The sequence below is a fragment of the Anguilla anguilla genome, chromosome 17 (assembly GCF_013347855.1).
Source record: "Anguilla anguilla isolate fAngAng1 chromosome 17, fAngAng1.pri, whole genome shotgun sequence".
NCBI classification, from domain to species: Eukaryota; Metazoa; Chordata; class Actinopteri; order Anguilliformes; family Anguillidae; genus Anguilla; species Anguilla anguilla.
In genome coordinates, this window is record NC_049217.1 from 13,246,902 (window position 1) to 13,264,700 (window position 17,799).

The 17,799-nt window shown below is 43.2% G+C and overlaps 1 protein-coding gene across 1 annotated transcript; it reads left to right on the plus strand.

Annotated features, from left to right (window-relative positions):
* The first annotated feature begins 519 nt into the window (after positions 1 to 519).
* LOC118216601 (myosin-16) lies at positions 520 to 17,766 on the plus strand. Its single transcript, XM_035397926.1, has 43 exons — positions 520 to 561; positions 961 to 1,236; positions 1,697 to 1,840; positions 2,124 to 2,280; positions 2,672 to 2,699; positions 2,789 to 2,888; positions 2,998 to 3,090; positions 3,304 to 3,367; positions 3,596 to 3,694; positions 3,963 to 4,066; positions 4,394 to 4,532; positions 4,951 to 5,219; positions 5,322 to 5,492; positions 5,724 to 5,900; positions 6,002 to 6,187; positions 6,320 to 6,407; positions 6,556 to 6,673; positions 7,166 to 7,286; positions 7,430 to 7,566; positions 7,661 to 7,742; positions 7,838 to 8,011; positions 8,148 to 8,375; positions 9,081 to 9,185; positions 9,424 to 9,510; positions 9,596 to 9,741; positions 9,906 to 9,996; positions 10,083 to 10,139; positions 10,232 to 10,318; positions 10,414 to 10,659; positions 10,928 to 11,045; positions 11,259 to 11,386; positions 11,726 to 11,922; positions 12,063 to 12,195; positions 12,320 to 12,536; positions 13,009 to 13,145; positions 13,550 to 13,653; positions 13,937 to 14,129; positions 14,562 to 14,765; positions 15,133 to 15,258; positions 15,350 to 15,520; positions 16,086 to 16,286; positions 16,688 to 16,907; positions 17,404 to 17,766. Exons 2-42 carry the CDS (start codon positions 1,027 to 1,029, stop codon positions 16,886 to 16,888), a joined length of 5,838 nt encoding a protein of 1,945 aa, XP_035253817.1. The 5' UTR covers positions 520 to 561; positions 961 to 1,026; the 3' UTR covers positions 16,889 to 16,907; positions 17,404 to 17,766.
* Positions 17,767 to 17,799: the final 33 nt, after the last annotated feature.

The following is a 17,799-nucleotide window of genomic DNA, read 5'->3' on the forward strand; positions in this document are numbered from 1 at the left end:
TCATTACTCATAACTAGGAATAGATCTTTAAACTTCAACTCCATAGTGAGTTGCTGACCCTGCAAGGAGGAATTCCAAAGCCATTAAAGCAATTGTGGACAAAACAGCAAACCAAAGTGGCATGGAAATCTAATCTTTTTCAACTGACAGGCTGAAATGGACAGGAAAAAAAGCATAAAATGGAGAATCAGCCTGCCATATGAGAAAACCATTGTTCGTGGATGTTATATTTACCGGTTTGTGCCGAAGCGCAGTGAAACAAGCTTCTGTGTGCCAGGTTGGTTGAGAATTTGTTTTCCCAGTGTCTCAGTGGAGTGCACTGGCTGGGCAAATGGAGGTCTTTCTTTAGAAACCCTAAAAGGCCAGATGGAGATGATTGAATTCCCCAAACACCAAACCATCAACTGATCTTCCCTAGATGGGACATGGCTGTTCCATCTATGTTTTGGCAATGACCTTTTCAGTGGCCTTTTACTGCCTAATCTGGTGTTCTCCATCTCGTATATAAAAGCCCATCCACACAGGCAAACCTATCCTCCCTCCCAGTCTCTCTGCCCTGTGGTAAGTCCTCTCATCATTTATTATTGTGTCTTTCTCCAGATGAGCATGTGCTGTGCATCATTTTCTCTATTTGTACAGTACTTAGAGACATTCATAAGCAATGGAAATTTATTTTGGGGTTGTGTAGTAGTCACGAAAATGTAACATCCAGAAGGTTAGCGGTGTGAGTGCTCCACACATGGATGATCTTTTGAAATATCAGCTATGTTATCCTGGAGCTGGGTGTCAGCTAAAGAAATAATGTGATCTAATCAAATGGAAATATAATACTTTTCAGTGAAAAATGAGGTTTAGTGACAACATATCCAAAAAGGTCAGGTGTTAGATGAAAATGAAATTTATGACAGCTTTCAAAGCAGCTACAGCCTGAGATGTGGACTCCTGTGACTTTTTCCAAAGGTCCAGCGAGACACAAGGATCTCCCTGTTGTTCTGGTCGCTGTGAATCGGGACACGCGAAGCAACCATGCCGGGTGCGTATAAAGGAGAGTGCGGGGACGAAGTGGACCCCATGCCCTTCCTCGCTCCCACCGAAAAGGAGCGGCTGGAGGCCATGGCCAAGCCCTATGACATCAAGAAGTCCTGCTGGGTGAAGGACGATAAGGAAGGCTTCATCGCCGGCGAGATCCAGTCTGAGCAGGGGGAGCAAGTCACCGTCAAGACTGCTAAAAACACCGTAAGGCTGCCCGTCTCACAGCGGCTACAACTGCACTCACAACCACAACTAATACTGCCATTACAACACACACCCACACACACACACCCACACACACACACACACACACACACACACACACACACACACACACACACATACACAAACATACATATATTTTAGATGCGTGTACATGCTTGTACATCAAGTGACCAAGGGTACTATTCAATCAAAGTCTGATCATCTTTGGAATATTGAAATGAGAGGAAGTCATTGAAAAGTGTTTTTGGTTTCAACGACATTTAAGTCTTTCCTTGAATTTTCCTTGAAATACAGAACATATTCATTTGATGGGTTACAAGTGTGTCTGCAGCCCTATAAAATCCAGCTTTAAGCTGCATAAATAACTCATTTTCAATTTTGCTTTTTTTTTGAATTTTTGTTTTTTTAAATGTAAAAATATGTGGGTTTTTCGTTACAGACTGTCACTGCAAAGAAGGATGATGTTCAGCAAATGAATCCTCCTAAGTTCTATCAGGCCAGTGATATGGCTAACCTGACCTTCCTGAATGAAGCCAGCGTTATGGACAACCTTCGCCAGCGTTACGTTAATATGAGAATCTATGTAAGTCTCAAGAACAGAAAATGTTCCCCCTCCAAACACACAATACTACAGAACAGGATTGCCAAAATCAATCGTGCTGACGGCCTTGTAGAGAATTGTGAATCAAATCAAGGGCAAGGCATGTAGTACTTATGGAATCCTTTTAAGAACTGGGAGAAGGGGGAAAAGTTGTGGGTGGGGGGGTGGGGGGGGGGGGCAATTCCATTTTATAGAAAGTGTGTAATTAACCCTGGAATTATCTCCTAAGTCTAATCAATAAGTTGTTTTCATGTCACTCCTCTAGACGTATTCTGGCTTGTTCTGTGTCACCATAAACCCTTATAAGTGGCTCCCCATCTATGGGTCCAAAGTTGCCCAAATTTACAAGGGGAGGAAGCGCAACGAGGTGCCTCCCCATCTGTTCTCCATCTCCGACAACGCCTATCATGACATGCTGATGGGTGAGTCGACCCGCGACATCGACAAATCACAGGAAATGTGTAGAGAAGTGTGGCAGAAGCTCCAGAAAACATCAACAGACAGAAACAAATGTGTTGGCTTGTTGTCATTATCTAACAAGTCCACTTGGCACAAGAGATTAAGGCTACAGAGAGCACCATAAAATGTTTATGTGATTGATGTATATTGCTATTTGTTCACTATGGTTTCATCAGGGACAAAATTACACCCAGCTGTGCTCTGTGGAACACACCAGAAGATTATTTTAAATGTTAATCTTTCCCAAGAGTAAAGAAAGAAACAGAAGACGCCAAATGGCCTAGCACACAACCATTAACTCTCCCAGCTGCCCTGGAATTGAGATTCACCCCTTAATTATTTTCTCCTCCACAGAGCATGAAAACCAGTCAATGCTGATCACGTAAGTGCCAATCCATTGATACCAAGGTTTAGGAAAGTATTTGATGCTGTGAAGAAAGGAAAATTATTTGAAACTTCTCTCATTTCTAGTGGAGAATCCGGTGCTGGTAAGACTGAAAACACCAAGAAGGTCATCCAGTACTTTGCCAATGTCGGAGCCACAGGGGGAAAGCCATTGGCAGACTCCAAGGTAGAGAACCGACTGACCATCAACACTCTGTAGCTACACTTCAATAAGTATAGACCTTTATGTAGACAGAGTCTGTGCCGGTCTACACCACATTTCTTTATTTATGCAGGGTTCCCTGGAAGATCAAATCATCCAGGCAAATCCTGTTCTAGAGGCTTTTGGTAATGCCAAGACCACAAGGAACAACAACTCCTCCCGATTTGTAAGAACCCCCCCAAGAATTTTCACTAATGTAAAATGAGACAAATTAGTGCACTATGGTCTCTAACTATGACTCAGCTAACAAAGGTTATGTATTACACAGTAGTAATAAAGTTATGAAACATTTGTTCCCAATTTCCCAGTTATGTTTTGATAGTGTTTCTTATTGTACAAAAAGTATTTAAAATTTTTTTTTTCATTTTGTCCATTACAGGGAAAATTTATCCGAATCCACTTTGGCCCAACAGCTAAGCTGGCTGGGGCAGACATTGAGAGCTGTGAGTTCCTGAATCCTGTTAGCAATGAGTTCAAATGTGTTAATTCAACACATATTATTATTATTGTTATTATCCTATGGTCACCAATTATTATGTTTTGCTTTGCTACATCAAATATCTAGAATACATTAAAAAAAAAAACATCGATACCCCCTCACACACATATTTTGCAGCAAATTTGAAGAAACAAAAATCCCACAGCCTAAAAATATCCTATGTGACCTACAGATCTGCTGGAGAAGTCTCGTGTCATCTCACAACAGGCAGCAGAACGTGGCTACCACATCTTCTACCAGCTTCTCTCAGGGAAGAGGCCAGAACTGATTGGTAAAGCAGTCATATTTATATTTAGTATTAGTGGTGTACATAGTTGCAAAAGTAGTACAATTACTATTGCTATTAAATCCTCCAAATGTTGTTTGCTGTCAGCCTCCTCATCTAAAGTTGTAGTTTTAAGCTTAATCCGCTCCAAGGTCTATAGACAAACACATATATTTATATATTATTTTCTGGTGAAGCCTCTACTTTTCATGTCGTCTTGCATGTACTGTACATTAAGGTTATTTTTGCGCTAATGTTAGCTTACCATTTGCAGAGGCACTGCTGCTGCATCCAGACCCCAAACACTATTCCTGGATCTGCCAGGGGGTGACTGTGGTGGACAATATGGACGATGGAGAGGAGCTGATGCTCACTGATGTAAGTTTATCTGCAGGAGGGAAAAAGGGCAGAGTCACCATCTCAAGCTTTCCCAACAAAATGTTGTCTGATAGAACTATTCTTCCTGATCAGCACAACCGTGTTTTACTGACAAACCCTTCATGTCACAAGCAAAATGTAAAGTAGCATGTTCTAAATTGCAAGTAAACCCATTCACCTCTTGATCTAATCAGCACTATCATCTTAACTTCCTGTTATGAAAGCACACCCAAACTCCATCATGTTGCCATCCCTGTGTACCCTGCATAAGACAAGTCTGGTATTAATAATAGTGTAATATCCTTTCTGGCCTCCTGCCTTTTCAAGGAAGCATTTGATGTGCTGGGATTCACCCTAGAGGAAAAAATGAGCATCTACAAGCTGACCGGTGGAATCATGCACTTTGGCAACATGAAATTCAAGCAGAAGCCAAGAGAGGAGCAGGCCGATGTTGACACCACTGAGGGTACCTCCAATGCTTTGATTCACTGATTCATTTTCCAAATGTCCTTTATTTCCTTGTGACAATTCAAGAAAAAAAAACATTGCTATGAAAATCTGGAAAATCAACAGGAGACTTCAGACCAAGATTGCTGAAATATATTATTAATTAATTACCACATTGTGCACAACAAAAAAGTACTAACATGCACGGTGCAAAGAAAGTAAAAGGATTTCTTTTAGTTTTAGATTTACACAACCCTGCCAGGTCTGAAAATATGGATGGTATAAGGCACAGCCTCAACTTTCTGAACTAAAATTTCATAAACTGTTTATTTTTAGAGGGTTAAGTGGTCACAGTGCTGTGAAACAAAAGCCAGTTGTAATACATTTGCTTTCTGTCTTCATTCTCCTCGTTTGTTTGTCCTTCCTGTTTGGCGCAGTGGCTGACAAAGTCGCCCACCTGATGGGTATAAACTCAGGTGACCTGCAGAAGGGCATCACCAGGCCCCGTGTAAAGGTGGGCAATGAGTTTATGACCAAAGGTCAGAACCAGGACCAGTGCGTCTACTCCATTGGTGCACTGGGCAAAGCCACCTATGACCGGATGTTCAAATGGATGGTCAGCAGGATAAACAAGACCCTGGACACCAAGATGCAGCGGCAGTACTTCATAGGAGTGCTGGACATTGCCGGCTTTGAAATCTTCGAGGTAAAACCACAGCGGGACTTATGCATGTGGCACCAGAACTCATTTGTACCATTTGCGCCTTTGGTTTGGAATTGAACACTATTTCCCCATGTTTCTTCACAGTACAACAGCTTTGAGCAGCTGTGCATCAACTTCACTAATGAGAAGCTGCAGCAGTTCTTCAACCACCACATGTTTGTGCTAGAGCAGGAAGAGTACAAGAAGGAGGGCATTGAATGGACCTTCATTGACTTTGGCCTGGATCTGCAGGCTTGCATTGAGCTTCTGGAAAAGGTGAGGAAAAAGCAACTGTTTAAATCCTGCCCTTCTTTGTGTAATTAGTGGCACATACACATAAAGCACTAATTCTCAGTGCAGATTCAGTCCTGAACATAACAGTGTTGATTATGACCAGTTTTCTTCATAAATGTGAGATTTCTGTTTTATGCTAAGGAGTAATGCAATCCATACAAAAACTGAGTACATACATTGCATTTTGTATATTTTGGTTTCTTCACTTTGTAGCCTATGGGAATTTTCTCCATCCTGGAAGAGCAGTGTGTGTTCCCGAAGGCCACAGATGCCACCTTCAAGGCTGCCCTGTATGAGAATCATCTGGGCAAGTCCGGCAACTTCCTGAAGCCCAAAGGGGGGAAGAAAGGCCCAGAAGCCCATTTTGAACTGGTCCACTATGCAGGCACAGTGAGTCCACAGACCCGAGGGCTGGGATGCCACCTGTGGAATTGTGGGGGCTTCACCGTGTGGAATGCTCTGAATATTGGCCTTCTTCCGTTCACACCCAGGTGGGATACAACATCTCAGGCTGGCTGGAGAAGAACAAGGATCCCCTGAACGAGACCGTGGTTGGCCTCTTTCAGAAGTCTGCCGTGCCCCTGATGGCCGTCCTTTTCAAAGAGGAGGAGGCAGCCGCTGGGACCAAGAAGCAGAAGAAGGGATCATCTTTCCAGACCGTCTCAAACTTTTACAGGGTATTTACAATTTTCTTCCTCACCACAGTCATATTGTGCATTTCACAAATGATAAAAATATAAGAGAGGTATGAAACCACTGGACAGAACAGACTCAGCTATTCTCAAACCATCTCCTTCTGTCTCCAACAGGAGCAGCTGAACAAGCTGATGACCACCCTGCGCAGCACAGCGCCTCACTTTGTGCGATGCATCGTCCCTAATGAGTTCAAGCAATCAGGCAGGACATTTTAGGATTTTATATCGAATTATAAAATTTATAGTAACTTCGAGTTCATAATGAGAGCTACTAAAATTGCTTAGTCATTTGGCAGACAGTTCAGTGTTTTATCTTTATTGAAAGTGGCTGTCTTGTACTCTCTTTCCAGGTGTCTGTGATGCTCACCTCGTCCTGCACCAGCTGGCCTGTAACGGTGTGCTGGAGGGGATCCGTATTTGCAGAAAGGGTTTCCCCAACAGGCTGCAGTACCCTGAGTTCAAGCAGAGGTGACAATCCCCGTATCCACCTTGTTGAAAGTTGTTATGGTATAACACTGCAAACCAAAGAATAAAAGAATGGTTAAAATAGGTATTAATTTGTATAATGGTGAAAGTGACTATAGACAACATGAAGTATACAAGAACTGTGCTGTGGAGGAAAGCATTTAGGGGTTATTTTCTAACAGAAAATCCCTTTCAGCTCATGTACAATAGTAAACACTGGTATGGTCACTTGAAAAAACAGAAAATACTATACATGCTGTGTATTCAAAACATCAAACAATCTGCTTAACGGGAAATATGTGATGCACATATGAAATACAGTTAGTATATCTGTTGTGTACAGTGAAATTACCCACCCCCTCATAATTGAATAATTGAATTTTGTCAGAGACACCTGGGTCTTTTACACAGTGAAGTAAACATCTTTTGCCATTTAGTTACTTGAGGTCATGGATTTGATTCCCACTGGTTACATACATCTGCTCTCGGTTGTAGGTACTATGTCCTGAACCCCAACGTCATCCCCAAGGGATTTGTGGACAATAAAAAAGCCTCAGAGCTGATTCTGGGTACCCTTGGTTTGGACAACACAGAGTACAGAATAGGACACACTAAGGTACTGTTACATCAAGGAAAAACGCTTTGTCCTTTGCGCAAAAGAAATTCAGGGCATGTGCTTTGCTACCATAGTCTACAAGTCTAATTGTTTACCCGTGATTCCATACAGTCACTCTCTGTAAGCGCTATACAATTTTGCAGGTGTTCTTCCGTGCTGGGGTACTGGCCAAGCTAGAGGATATGAGAGATGAGCGGCTCGCAAAAATCATGACGATGCTTCAGGCTCGCGCGCGAGGCTTCATCATGAGGATCGAATTTAAGAAAATGCTTGAGAGAAGGTCAGAGAAGATGGCTGCTTTCCTTGGTTTCTTGCATTCACATTGCAGCACTCTTTGCTTTGGGGCCTGACAGATCTTTCTAATTCTTTTTCAGAATGGCCCTCATTGCTATCCAGAGGAACGTACGCAAGTTTCTCAAGCTTCGCTACTGGGGTTGGTGGAAGCTTTATACCAAGGTGAGTAGAATGGTGCCAGCATTCAGCCTACATCACCGCCGTTAGCAGTACCTCACTTCCCTTGATGACCTTGCTGATTTACCTGTCCTTCTCAGGTCAAGCCTCTGTTGCACGTGGCTCGCCAAGAGGAAGAGATGAAGGCCAAGGAAGAGGAGCTGCGAAATGCACTGGAGAAGACCCAGGAGATGATCGAAAAGATCAAAGACTTGGAGGAGAAGCTGGCCACTCTCTCAAAAGAGAAGAATGACCTTGCTTTGGCCCTGGCCGGTGTGAGTCTTGCTCTGAAGACAATGCGGTAGCATGCAAGCTTGGAGTCCATGCAGGGCCTTTCAGTGAAGCGCATTAGAAAACAAACATGCCCTTTTTATTCACTCTTCCCCTGCTGATGTTTCCTCTCGCTGTCAGGAGCAAGAAACTACAGCGGACGCAGAGGAACGCTGCACCCAGCTGATGAAACAGAAGATCGACATGGAGGGCGAGATCCAGGACATGAAGGAGCGACTGGAGGAGGAGGAGGGCACTGCCAGCAGCCTAAGCGCTCAAAAGCGCAAGCTGGAAGGAGAGCTCATCGACCTCAAGAGGGACCTAGAGGGCCTCGAGTCCACTTTGGCCAAGACCGAGAAAGAAAAACAGGTGACAATACCTCCAAATTAAAGACCAGCCGGACTTCGAAACAGAGTCAGCCTGTTCTCTCAAAGGCAACATCTCCACATGCAGGTGTTCATTAAGAATGGGCATGAAGAGTGTTGCCAACTTCATTTTGATCAAGTGTTTAGACATATACAGCATCTTAGTGATTTACACACTTGGAAGTAACAAGGTTTAATTAATTTATTTTTTGCCAAGTAATTCAAAACATGAATTTGTAAATTTGTAAAACAAGCATATGTGTTATATCAGAAAATAAGTTATTATAAGTAAAATTTCCCTCTATTTAACCTTCAGCTGAAGTTTCTCAGATTTTTGGAAGGAAATCTTGGCAAGTTTTTGCTCTGAATTTTTTTGGCAACACAGGCAAATGATGTGCGAAATGCTCTTGGCTGACTTCATTTAGCAATAAACAGTAAGCTTGATATTCTGAATCAAAAAGGTACTTGTATCAGAACTTAACTGTTCCATTACAGCATGACAGAAAAATGCTTGCTGACTGTATCTTTCTATCATTGTGCATCATTGTTTATCATTCTGTGTTTGATGACTCATGCAATAGTCATAGACTTATATACTATAGTAGTAACATAGTTTAATTTCCTAGCAGGACAGTACAACTGCCAGACAGTGAAAAGATAAAAAATAATGCCACGACTCAATGGTCACACCTCTGACACTGTAATCTAGGTCTATGACCAGAAAGTGCGTACACTGTCAGGAGACCTCGGCCAGAGAGATGACCTCATTGCCAAGCTCCAGAAGGAGAAGAGAGCACTAGAGGAGCTTCAGCAGGTGAGGCTGAATTCCTCAAACTGTTGCACCAGAATAATCTGAAGAGCAATCATCATACAAACTATCTATATAGTCTATTCATATACTCAATCTATATACTCGATATGATTCAATTCTACTGAATAAGAATAGAGTGGGAAAACATTATGATATTTCAGCAAAATAATATTTGTATGATATTTCCATTTCCATAACCTTATCTTTGTTTGATGAAAAAAATATATTTTTCTGTTGGCAGAAAACTCTGGATGACCTTCAAATAGAGGAAGACAAGACAAACCACCTCACCAAAAATAACAGCAAGCTCACAACCCAGCTTCATGAGGTGAGTGCCACTGAGAGAGGTTGAAACACACAGCTGGCTTCTGAGAACCAGCCCATCATGGGGTTTCTGCCTTTTGATGTGTCAGCTGGAAGACAACTGGGAACAGGAGAAGAAAATCCGTGCTGAGGTGGAGAAAGCCCGCCGCAAAGCAGAGGGTGACCTGAAGATGACCCTCGACAACCTCAATGAAATGGAGAGAGCAAAGCTTGATCTGGAGGAGGTGGTCAAAAAGTATGTATGCTATCTTAATGGAAGAACAACTGTGCAGAGAGAATTCTGACTTCAACCATATCAGTACACGTATTATTAACATCTAACATGTGACAGCATACAATAAAATTTTAGTTTAAGGAAAAGGTGCATCTGTAAGGTGCTGTGATCACGTATCATTTTAGGAGGGACTTTGAGATCAACAGCTTGAACTCAAAATGGGAGGATGAGCAGTCACTCAGCTCCACTCTACAGAGGAAGCTCAAAGAGCACCAGGTAATGGAAAACAGAGGGGAGATTGATGGTGTAGTCAACTCCATCCATCTCGACTGTATTCAGCAACCTCCATGATTTATTTCCAGGCCCGCATTGAAGAGCTGGAAGAGGAACTGGAAGCTGAGAGGGCAATCAGAGCCAAGGTACAGCGATGTCTCGAATACTCCTGATCTGATTTAACCATCATCTCTGAGGCAGTGGCCCTGTAACATATGTTGTCTTCCCTCCTGATCAGGTCGAGAAACAACGGGCTGAGCTCGCCCGTGACCTGGAGGACCTTGGGGACAGACTGGAGGAGGCAGGGGGCGCCACTGTCTCTCAGGCAAGTGTCGCAGAATAACTGAACCCAACCCACACCGCTGCTCTGGCCTTGGCGAGGTTAGCTCACTGTCTCATGCTTCATACTTGCGTCCCCAGATCGAGCAGAACAAGAAGCGGGAGGCCGAGCTGCTGAAGCTGCGCCGGGAGCTGGAGGAGGCGGCGCTGCAGACGGAGGCCACCACCTCCGCCCTCCGCAAGAAGCACTCCGACTCCATGACCGAGCTGGCCGAGCACGTGGAGAACCTGCAGAGGGTCAAGATCAAGCTCGAGAAAGACAAGCAGGTCATGAAGGCTGAGATCGACGACCTCAACGCCACAATTGAATCCGTCCAGAAGTCCAAGGTGAAGAAGCTGTAGCAAGCAATTCAAATATTATAATATTATTCTAATGATCTTATTCCTATTCTCATTCTCCACATTATTATTATTATTCAAAATATTGTAAAAACCTGTAGTAAAGCTCAATAAACTATGCAGTTAAATTCCTACCAGTGATTTATACTTTTGAGTATTGTTAAAAGTTATTACTAATTATTATATGATCATTATTAATACCATGCAACTTGATTGATTTAATATTACATTTTCCTGGACCCTGTTTTGCATGCAGTTGAACTCTGAGGCACATGTTCGAAAGTTGGAGGACAGTCTATCTGAAGCCAACGCCAGACTGTCAGAGATGGAGAGGAACAACACCGAGCTGAATACTATAAAGAGTCGCCTGTCAGGTAGGAAAGAATTTGATCCTGATTCAATCCGAAACTTATTATCACTATTATATTCACCCTTAGGTCCCTCCTCTCAACATGCCCACATTACTGGCCATTTGCTAACGGCACCCCAGAGGTGAATCATAAAAAATTCCCACAAGCAGAGCACAGCATACTACAGCATTGTCCAAGTATAGTGTTGTCTAAATGTCCTTCTTCCCTGTGGTACAGCTGAAAATAGTGACATCAGCCGTGAGCTGGAGGAAGCGCAGAGCAAGCTCAACCAGATCACGCGTGTCAAGGGCACACTGGCCACCCAGACTGATGAGCTCAAGAGGCAGGTCGATGAAGAGTCCAAGGTAATCACAACACTTGCATACCTTGATGAAACACCCCAGTGAGATCTACACAAGCATTCAGCAAACACAAACAGGTTCCAAACTTTCAATATCTTTTTTTGATTGTGGAAAGTAAGGAAAACATGGTGTATTCATTTTATTGGTTCACAAACACTTAAACACCTATTTATAACACATCTGGAACATTGTGGATTGAAATATTTTTAAAAATGCAGAAATATAGGAACTTTTTCATTCAACACCATAAACCATAAACGTTATGCCAGCATATATGCAATAATGTTATGTGCTCCGGAAGAGATTCCCCACTGAACCCCCATGTTCCTACTTTCACTTCAGGGCCGCAGTGCAGCGGTGGTGAGCCTAGCTAATGCCCGGCATGACCTAGACCTACTGAAGGAGCAGCTGGAGGAGGAGCAGGAGGGCAAATCTGAGATGCAGCGCCTCATCTCCAAGCTCAACACTGAGGTGGCCACCTGGAGGACTAAGTATGAGACTGACGCCATCCAGAAAACCGAGGAGCTAGAGGAGACCAAGTAAGTTGGGTGATGGCAGCCTGGGTGGCATAGGAACCAGGCATGTGACCAAAATATTTCAGGCTCATGTGCCTGCAGGCCTTTCATACTCACTGTGTGATGTCATAAACAGAAGAGCCAATCATTTGCTCTACACACAGGCGCAAGCTGGCAGCCAGGCTCCAGGAGGCAGAGGAGGCCGCAGAGGCCGCCCAGGCCCGAGCTGCAAGTTTGGACAAGGTCAAGAACAGGCTTCAGGGAGAGGTGGAGGATCTCACTATTGACCTTGAGAAGGTACAGTACCACAGGATGGTCCAGATACACGCTGATGCTATGTCCAGGATTGACTTGCACATACCTATCGAGTCATCTATTCTGATTGACGTTGAGGTACGGTTGTGGCTCCTCCTCCCTGCAGTCCAATGCTGCCGCTGCTGCGCTGGACAAGAAGCAACGGGTCTTTGACAAGATGATCGCTGAGTGGAGCCAGAAGTGCGAGGAGCTGCAGCTGGAATTGGACAGCTCCCAGAAAGAGTGTCGCAGCTACATGACGGAGATCTACAAACTCAAGACCTCCTATGAAGAGTCACTGGAACACCTGGAAATTGTGAAAAAAGACAACAAAACCCTTACAGGCGAGGCATCAAAACACAGACACAAACAAAATATGACAAACATCTCAGAAATAACATAAACCTCTCAAAAATAACATAAATAAACATCTCAGAAATAACATAAATAGTAAAATGATTCAATTACTTTGGACCATATTATTTTTTTCTCAAGAGGCTTGTTGATAATATATGCAGTGACATTGTGTTTCTGCTTTTCTGGTCTTGTGAGATTTCTATTCAGTCTATTTTTTCCTCAAAGTGGCACTTTTGCACTTCTCGGATAGTGATTCAATTTACAAAAATATTATGTAGTAATATTAAAGTATGCAATAAGAAATGAAAAGGTATGAAGTCTGATAAATTCTGTTGCATTGTCACATTCAGACATTATTTATTTTGCAGGTGGACTGAACAGACCCTGCTCAACCCCCGAACATAGCACAAAGCTTTTGAAAGACCTAGCTATAAATCACCTTTAACCTGTTTCTTGCAGAGGAGATCAAAGATCTTGTGGAGCAGCTCGGTGAGGGTGGTAAGAGTTACCATGAGCTTCAGAAGGCAAAGAAGAAGCTGGAGGTGGAGAAGGAAGAGCTACAGATGGCCCTGGAGGAGACTGAAGCTTCTCTGGAGGTAACATAGCTACATAGGTATCTACAGCATCTACTGTAGATCCCATCATTCATGGAGTATTTAAACCCTTATCCTAAAGGGATCATGTGCTTGCAGGCTTTTATTTCAGTCAACTACTTCACAGCAGTTCAATTAATCTCCCATAAAACTTCATAATTAATCTATTCTCAATGGTTAGGGGATTAGAGAGAGCTGGATGGTCTTGAGTTGGTCTTTTAAGAGTTTTATATTTCAAACATCTTATTTATGGTAAATGGCATGGAATTATATTCTGGTCGACACTTCTAATTTCTTGTAATCTTCACTTGGTTGAGTTTTCCTTTTGTAGGCCAACAGACAGAGGTTTCAAGGCCTGAGAGGACTGTTTCTGTTGAATCTGAAAAAAGTGATTTGTTTAACTCTAGGCTGAGGAGGCAAAAGTGGTTCGTGTCCAGCTGGAGCTGGCTCAGGTCAAAGCTGACATTGACCGCCGAATTCACGAGAAGGAGGAGGAATTTGAGATTACAAGGTGAGGGCAGTCAATCTGCCTACATTCACAAAGTAATCTCAATAATAATTTCACACAAAACAAAAAACTGGAAGATCTTTATAACATGGTTAATTAAGTCAAACAGAATTAACAGCAACACCTGGCCAAAACTCAGGTCAATTTGTTGACTTTGTTTTCCACATAATTAATTGGACAGCCTACTGGGCAAATAACCGTAGTGGTTAGCGAGATTAATTTAGAAGCTATGGCTACACATGCCTGCACACAAGCTCCCTGAAATGTTGCCCTGACACCTCACCAGGAAGAACCACCAGCGCGCTATAGAGTCCCTCCAGGCCAGCCTGGAGGCAGAGGCCAAAGGCCGTGCCGAGGCTCTGCGTCTGAAGAAGAAGATGGAGACTGACCTGAATGAGATGGAGATCCAACTGGACCATGCCAACAAGAATAACAGCGAGCTGGTCAAGACTCTCAAGAGACTCCAGCAGCAGATCAAGGTAGAGAGGGACAGTCTGCTGGAAAAAAAAACATCCCACCATTTCATCACCAGAGTAGACCTATGGTACTCCACCGAAAAGTAGTGAATACCAAGGAACATACTTGGTTGGATATTCAAGCAAATTCTGCAGACTAGATCCATTATTTTCACTTACAACCAAACACTTGACAAAGTTTTGTTTCCTAATACATTTTAACTGGTCCAGGGCAATTTAGCTAATGACAGATAAATGTTCAATAAAAAAAGACACAAAGGACAACTGGTCATTTGTTTCCATATAAATACTTGATGGTAGGTGCATATTATGCACATGATTTAATCACAGAATGCCGAACTGTAATTATTAACTTTAATAGGAGCTACAAAGTATCTACTGCTAGTGACTAGTGTTTGGCTAACCAGCATTTTTCACCCCCATCCTGGCCGGCAGGACATGCAGGTGCAGATGGATGAGGATGCCCGTCAGTTTGAGGAGCTGAGGGAGCAATACAGCCTGCAGGAACGGCGCCTCAGCCTCCTGCAGACGGAGCTGGACGAGGTGCGCAGCGGGCTGGAGGCCTCCGAGCGCTCCCGCAAGCTCATCGAGCAGGAGCTGGTGGAAATCACCGAGCGCCACAACGAACTCCACGTGCAGGTACGCGCTCCTGGGCGCTGTGTCCGAGCTGTGGCACATCCAAGCATCAACCGTTAGGAACAGGGGTGAGATTGCAATTAATGGGATTAGGTACCTCAAAATGGGTATCCACAAGACTGCATACAGCAATTATACTTACGTCCTGAAGAAACTGTGGGCTATTTATGCTTTGTAACTGATTAGAAAATGCAGGCACGTCAACCAAACATGTTGTATTTTGTATAGCACCATTTACAAAAACCTGTGACTCACAATGGAAATTTTCCACTGTGAGCCATAAACCAGACTTTAAAAAATCAATTTGAGGGGAAAAACAGTAAAATTATTCCCTGACCTGTTGAGTCTGACTGTATTCTTCCTCCATCAGAACCACAGCTTGACTGTCATAAAGCGGAAAATGGAGCAGGACCTGACCCGCATCGCCAACGAGAACGAGGAGCTGATCAGCGAATTCCGTGCCGCTGACGAGAGAGCTAAGAAGGCCGTTGCTGACGTGAGCCTCTGTTACCACACTCACAGTAACTGGGCGGGGGGGGGTTTAGCCATTGATCTGGCTTTCCTAACGTCTCTTTGCTGTTTCGCAGGCCACCCGCATGGCAGAGGAGCTGCGCCAGGAGCAGGACCACTGCATGCACCTGGAAAAGATCAAGAAGAACAATGAGATCACCATCAAAGAGCTGCAGGTGAAGATGGAGGAGGCCGAGCAGATGGCTCTCAAGGCTGGGAAACGCACCATCCAGAAACTGGAGGCCCGGGTGAGCGGCAGACCTGTTCTACACTCAGCCTGGAAAGGATTACTTTCCAGATTCCCTTACATACACGCAAAAGAGGCAGGCATGGACATACTGAACAAATACACAAGGTTATACACATATACATGCAAGATGCACGTGAACACACTCTTTTTTGCTCCCTCTTTCTCTCTCACACACACACACACACACACACAAAAGAAGCGTAAAGTTAAATGAGGACTACAGTGTCAGAAATAAAGGTACAGTGGAGGTACATATTTGTTATTCAGGGAACGAACTTCCCAAATGTACCCTGAAAGTACAATAATGTTATATTTGGGTACTAATAAGTACCCTTTACACACAAGAAAATTATAATAAAAATTAATAAAAAAATCTTTATCACAAAAAAAGGTACAAATGAAGTATGTATTGCTGGTACAATATTTATGTACAGTTTGGGTACCACCCCAGTGACAACTGTTTTTATGGGCACTTTTTCATAACTTTTTTTACTGAGAGTGTATGACAGAGCCACTCTATGTGCCTTCTAAATCCCCTGCCCTCCAATTCCTGCTGTGCACAGAACAAAGAGCTGGAGACGGAGTTGGATGGTGAGCAGAAGCGTCACGTGGACACTGTGAAGATCCTGCGCAAGCAGGAGCGCCGTCTGAAGGAACTGGTCTTCCAGACCGAGGAGGACCACAAGACCAACCAGCGCATGCAGGAGCTGGTGGAGAAGCTGCAGAACAAGCTCAAGTCATACAAGAGGCAGATCGAGGAGGCTGTGAGTACCTGTGTAGCGAGAGTATATTAACTGTAGGTTTCAAATTACAACCCACACTGTCCACTATGCACAACAAGAATGGTGATTAGCCCACTTTTCTAAAGTTATTTGGTGTAGAGAGAAAACCATCTTGAAGTGCATTATAAGAGTAGAAAAAACCCACATAGCACTCCAATAAGTAAGAAATGCAAGTAAAGTCATTCAGTGTCCTACAGCTGATCTTGCCAGCACTAGAGCAATCTGAGAAACAATAAACGTTTGGGAAAATATTAATAGTGAGAAAAATACCAAGAAAAAAGCATCATGTAATTAACAACCAAAGGAAATGGGGAGAAAACAGAAAACATTTTATAGTGCAAATGTGCTAATATCTGCTCTGTTCCTGTATCGTCTGTCTGTAGGAGGAGCAAGCCAATGCTAGCCTGTCCAAATACAGGAAGACGGTGCATGAACTGGATGACGCAGAAGACAGGGCAGGCAATGCGGAGATGGCCCTGAACAAGCTGCGCACCAGAAACCGTGCATCCGTGGGGAAGGGCTTCTCCTCTGTGGAGATCATCCAGGTGTCCAAGTCTTCCTCCAAGGGCAGCTCTGAGGAATAGAGTCCTCCCTGTACAGCTGGTAAGTGCCCAAAAAATATTTGGAAAATCAGTGCCTACTGATGTGCTGTATGCTGCACTAGACAAGGCTTTCGTGCAATTGTGTAGTTATGACCCAATGTGGATGGTTGGATCTTGTTACTGTAAAGTGAAAATCTCTAAACGTCAAATAAAATATATATATGTCATCAAGTAGCTTACCCCCCCCCCCCCCCCCAAAAAAAAAAAACTCACTCAGCCACAATATTCAAAATATATATTGTAATTAATATAAGCAAAAAGGTACACTTGTACTTGATATTATACACTTATAAATGTGTTTATGCAATGTATTCAGTGATAAGATTTATTTCTTCAGTTTCAAATTATTTTAAAGATGGGATTTCGGTGACAGAATTCTGCAATTAATGCATTTCAGCTGTACACGCTCATGCATGACTCATAGGTTGGGCTGCTATAACATTCTGAAAAGCTTTGAATGGTATAGAAGCTGAAACTATTTTCTGCTGTTTTTCCAGGGTGACGCACACACTTCCCACTCATTTTCCATTCTGAAAGTGTTCTGCAAAAAAGAAGGGGCTGGAAGGCCAACTTGAAGAAACTCCAAAGTCTTAACTAAATCATTTGTGCATCATGTAGTGCTTTAAAAGCTATAGTGCTTGCAAAGATTGTTGTTTAAGTCCTGTGTTTTTTTTTGTTGTTGTTTTGTTTTGTGTCATGCTCTCTTTACAAGTTATTGGTAATGGTGGAGAGTGATTGGGGAGGCTGCACTCTCATGTCAAGGATGCAGAGTCCATCACAGAGTATCACCCAGCTGTGGTATTGGCCATGTACTGGTCTTGTTACAAAGTCTTAATAAAACATGAAGCAAACTGAAATCATACCATTTGCTATGTGCTCTTTATATGTGGTTT

What these genes read in the sequence shown, in the direction of transcription:
- LOC118216601 (XM_035397926.1), top strand. Translation starts at nt 1,027, where the DNA reads ATGCCGGGTGCGTATAAAGGAGAGTGCGGGGACGAAGTGGACCCCATG. An exon ending in AACCAGTCAATGCTGATCAC is followed by an intron (nt 2,700 to 2,788) that starts GTAAGTGCCAAT and finishes TCTCATTTCTAG; the next exon opens with TGGAGAATCCGGTGCTGGTA. An exon ending in TGGGGCAGACATTGAGAGCT is followed by an intron (nt 3,368 to 3,595) that starts GTGAGTTCCTGA and finishes TGTGACCTACAG; the next exon opens with ATCTGCTGGAGAAGTCTCGT.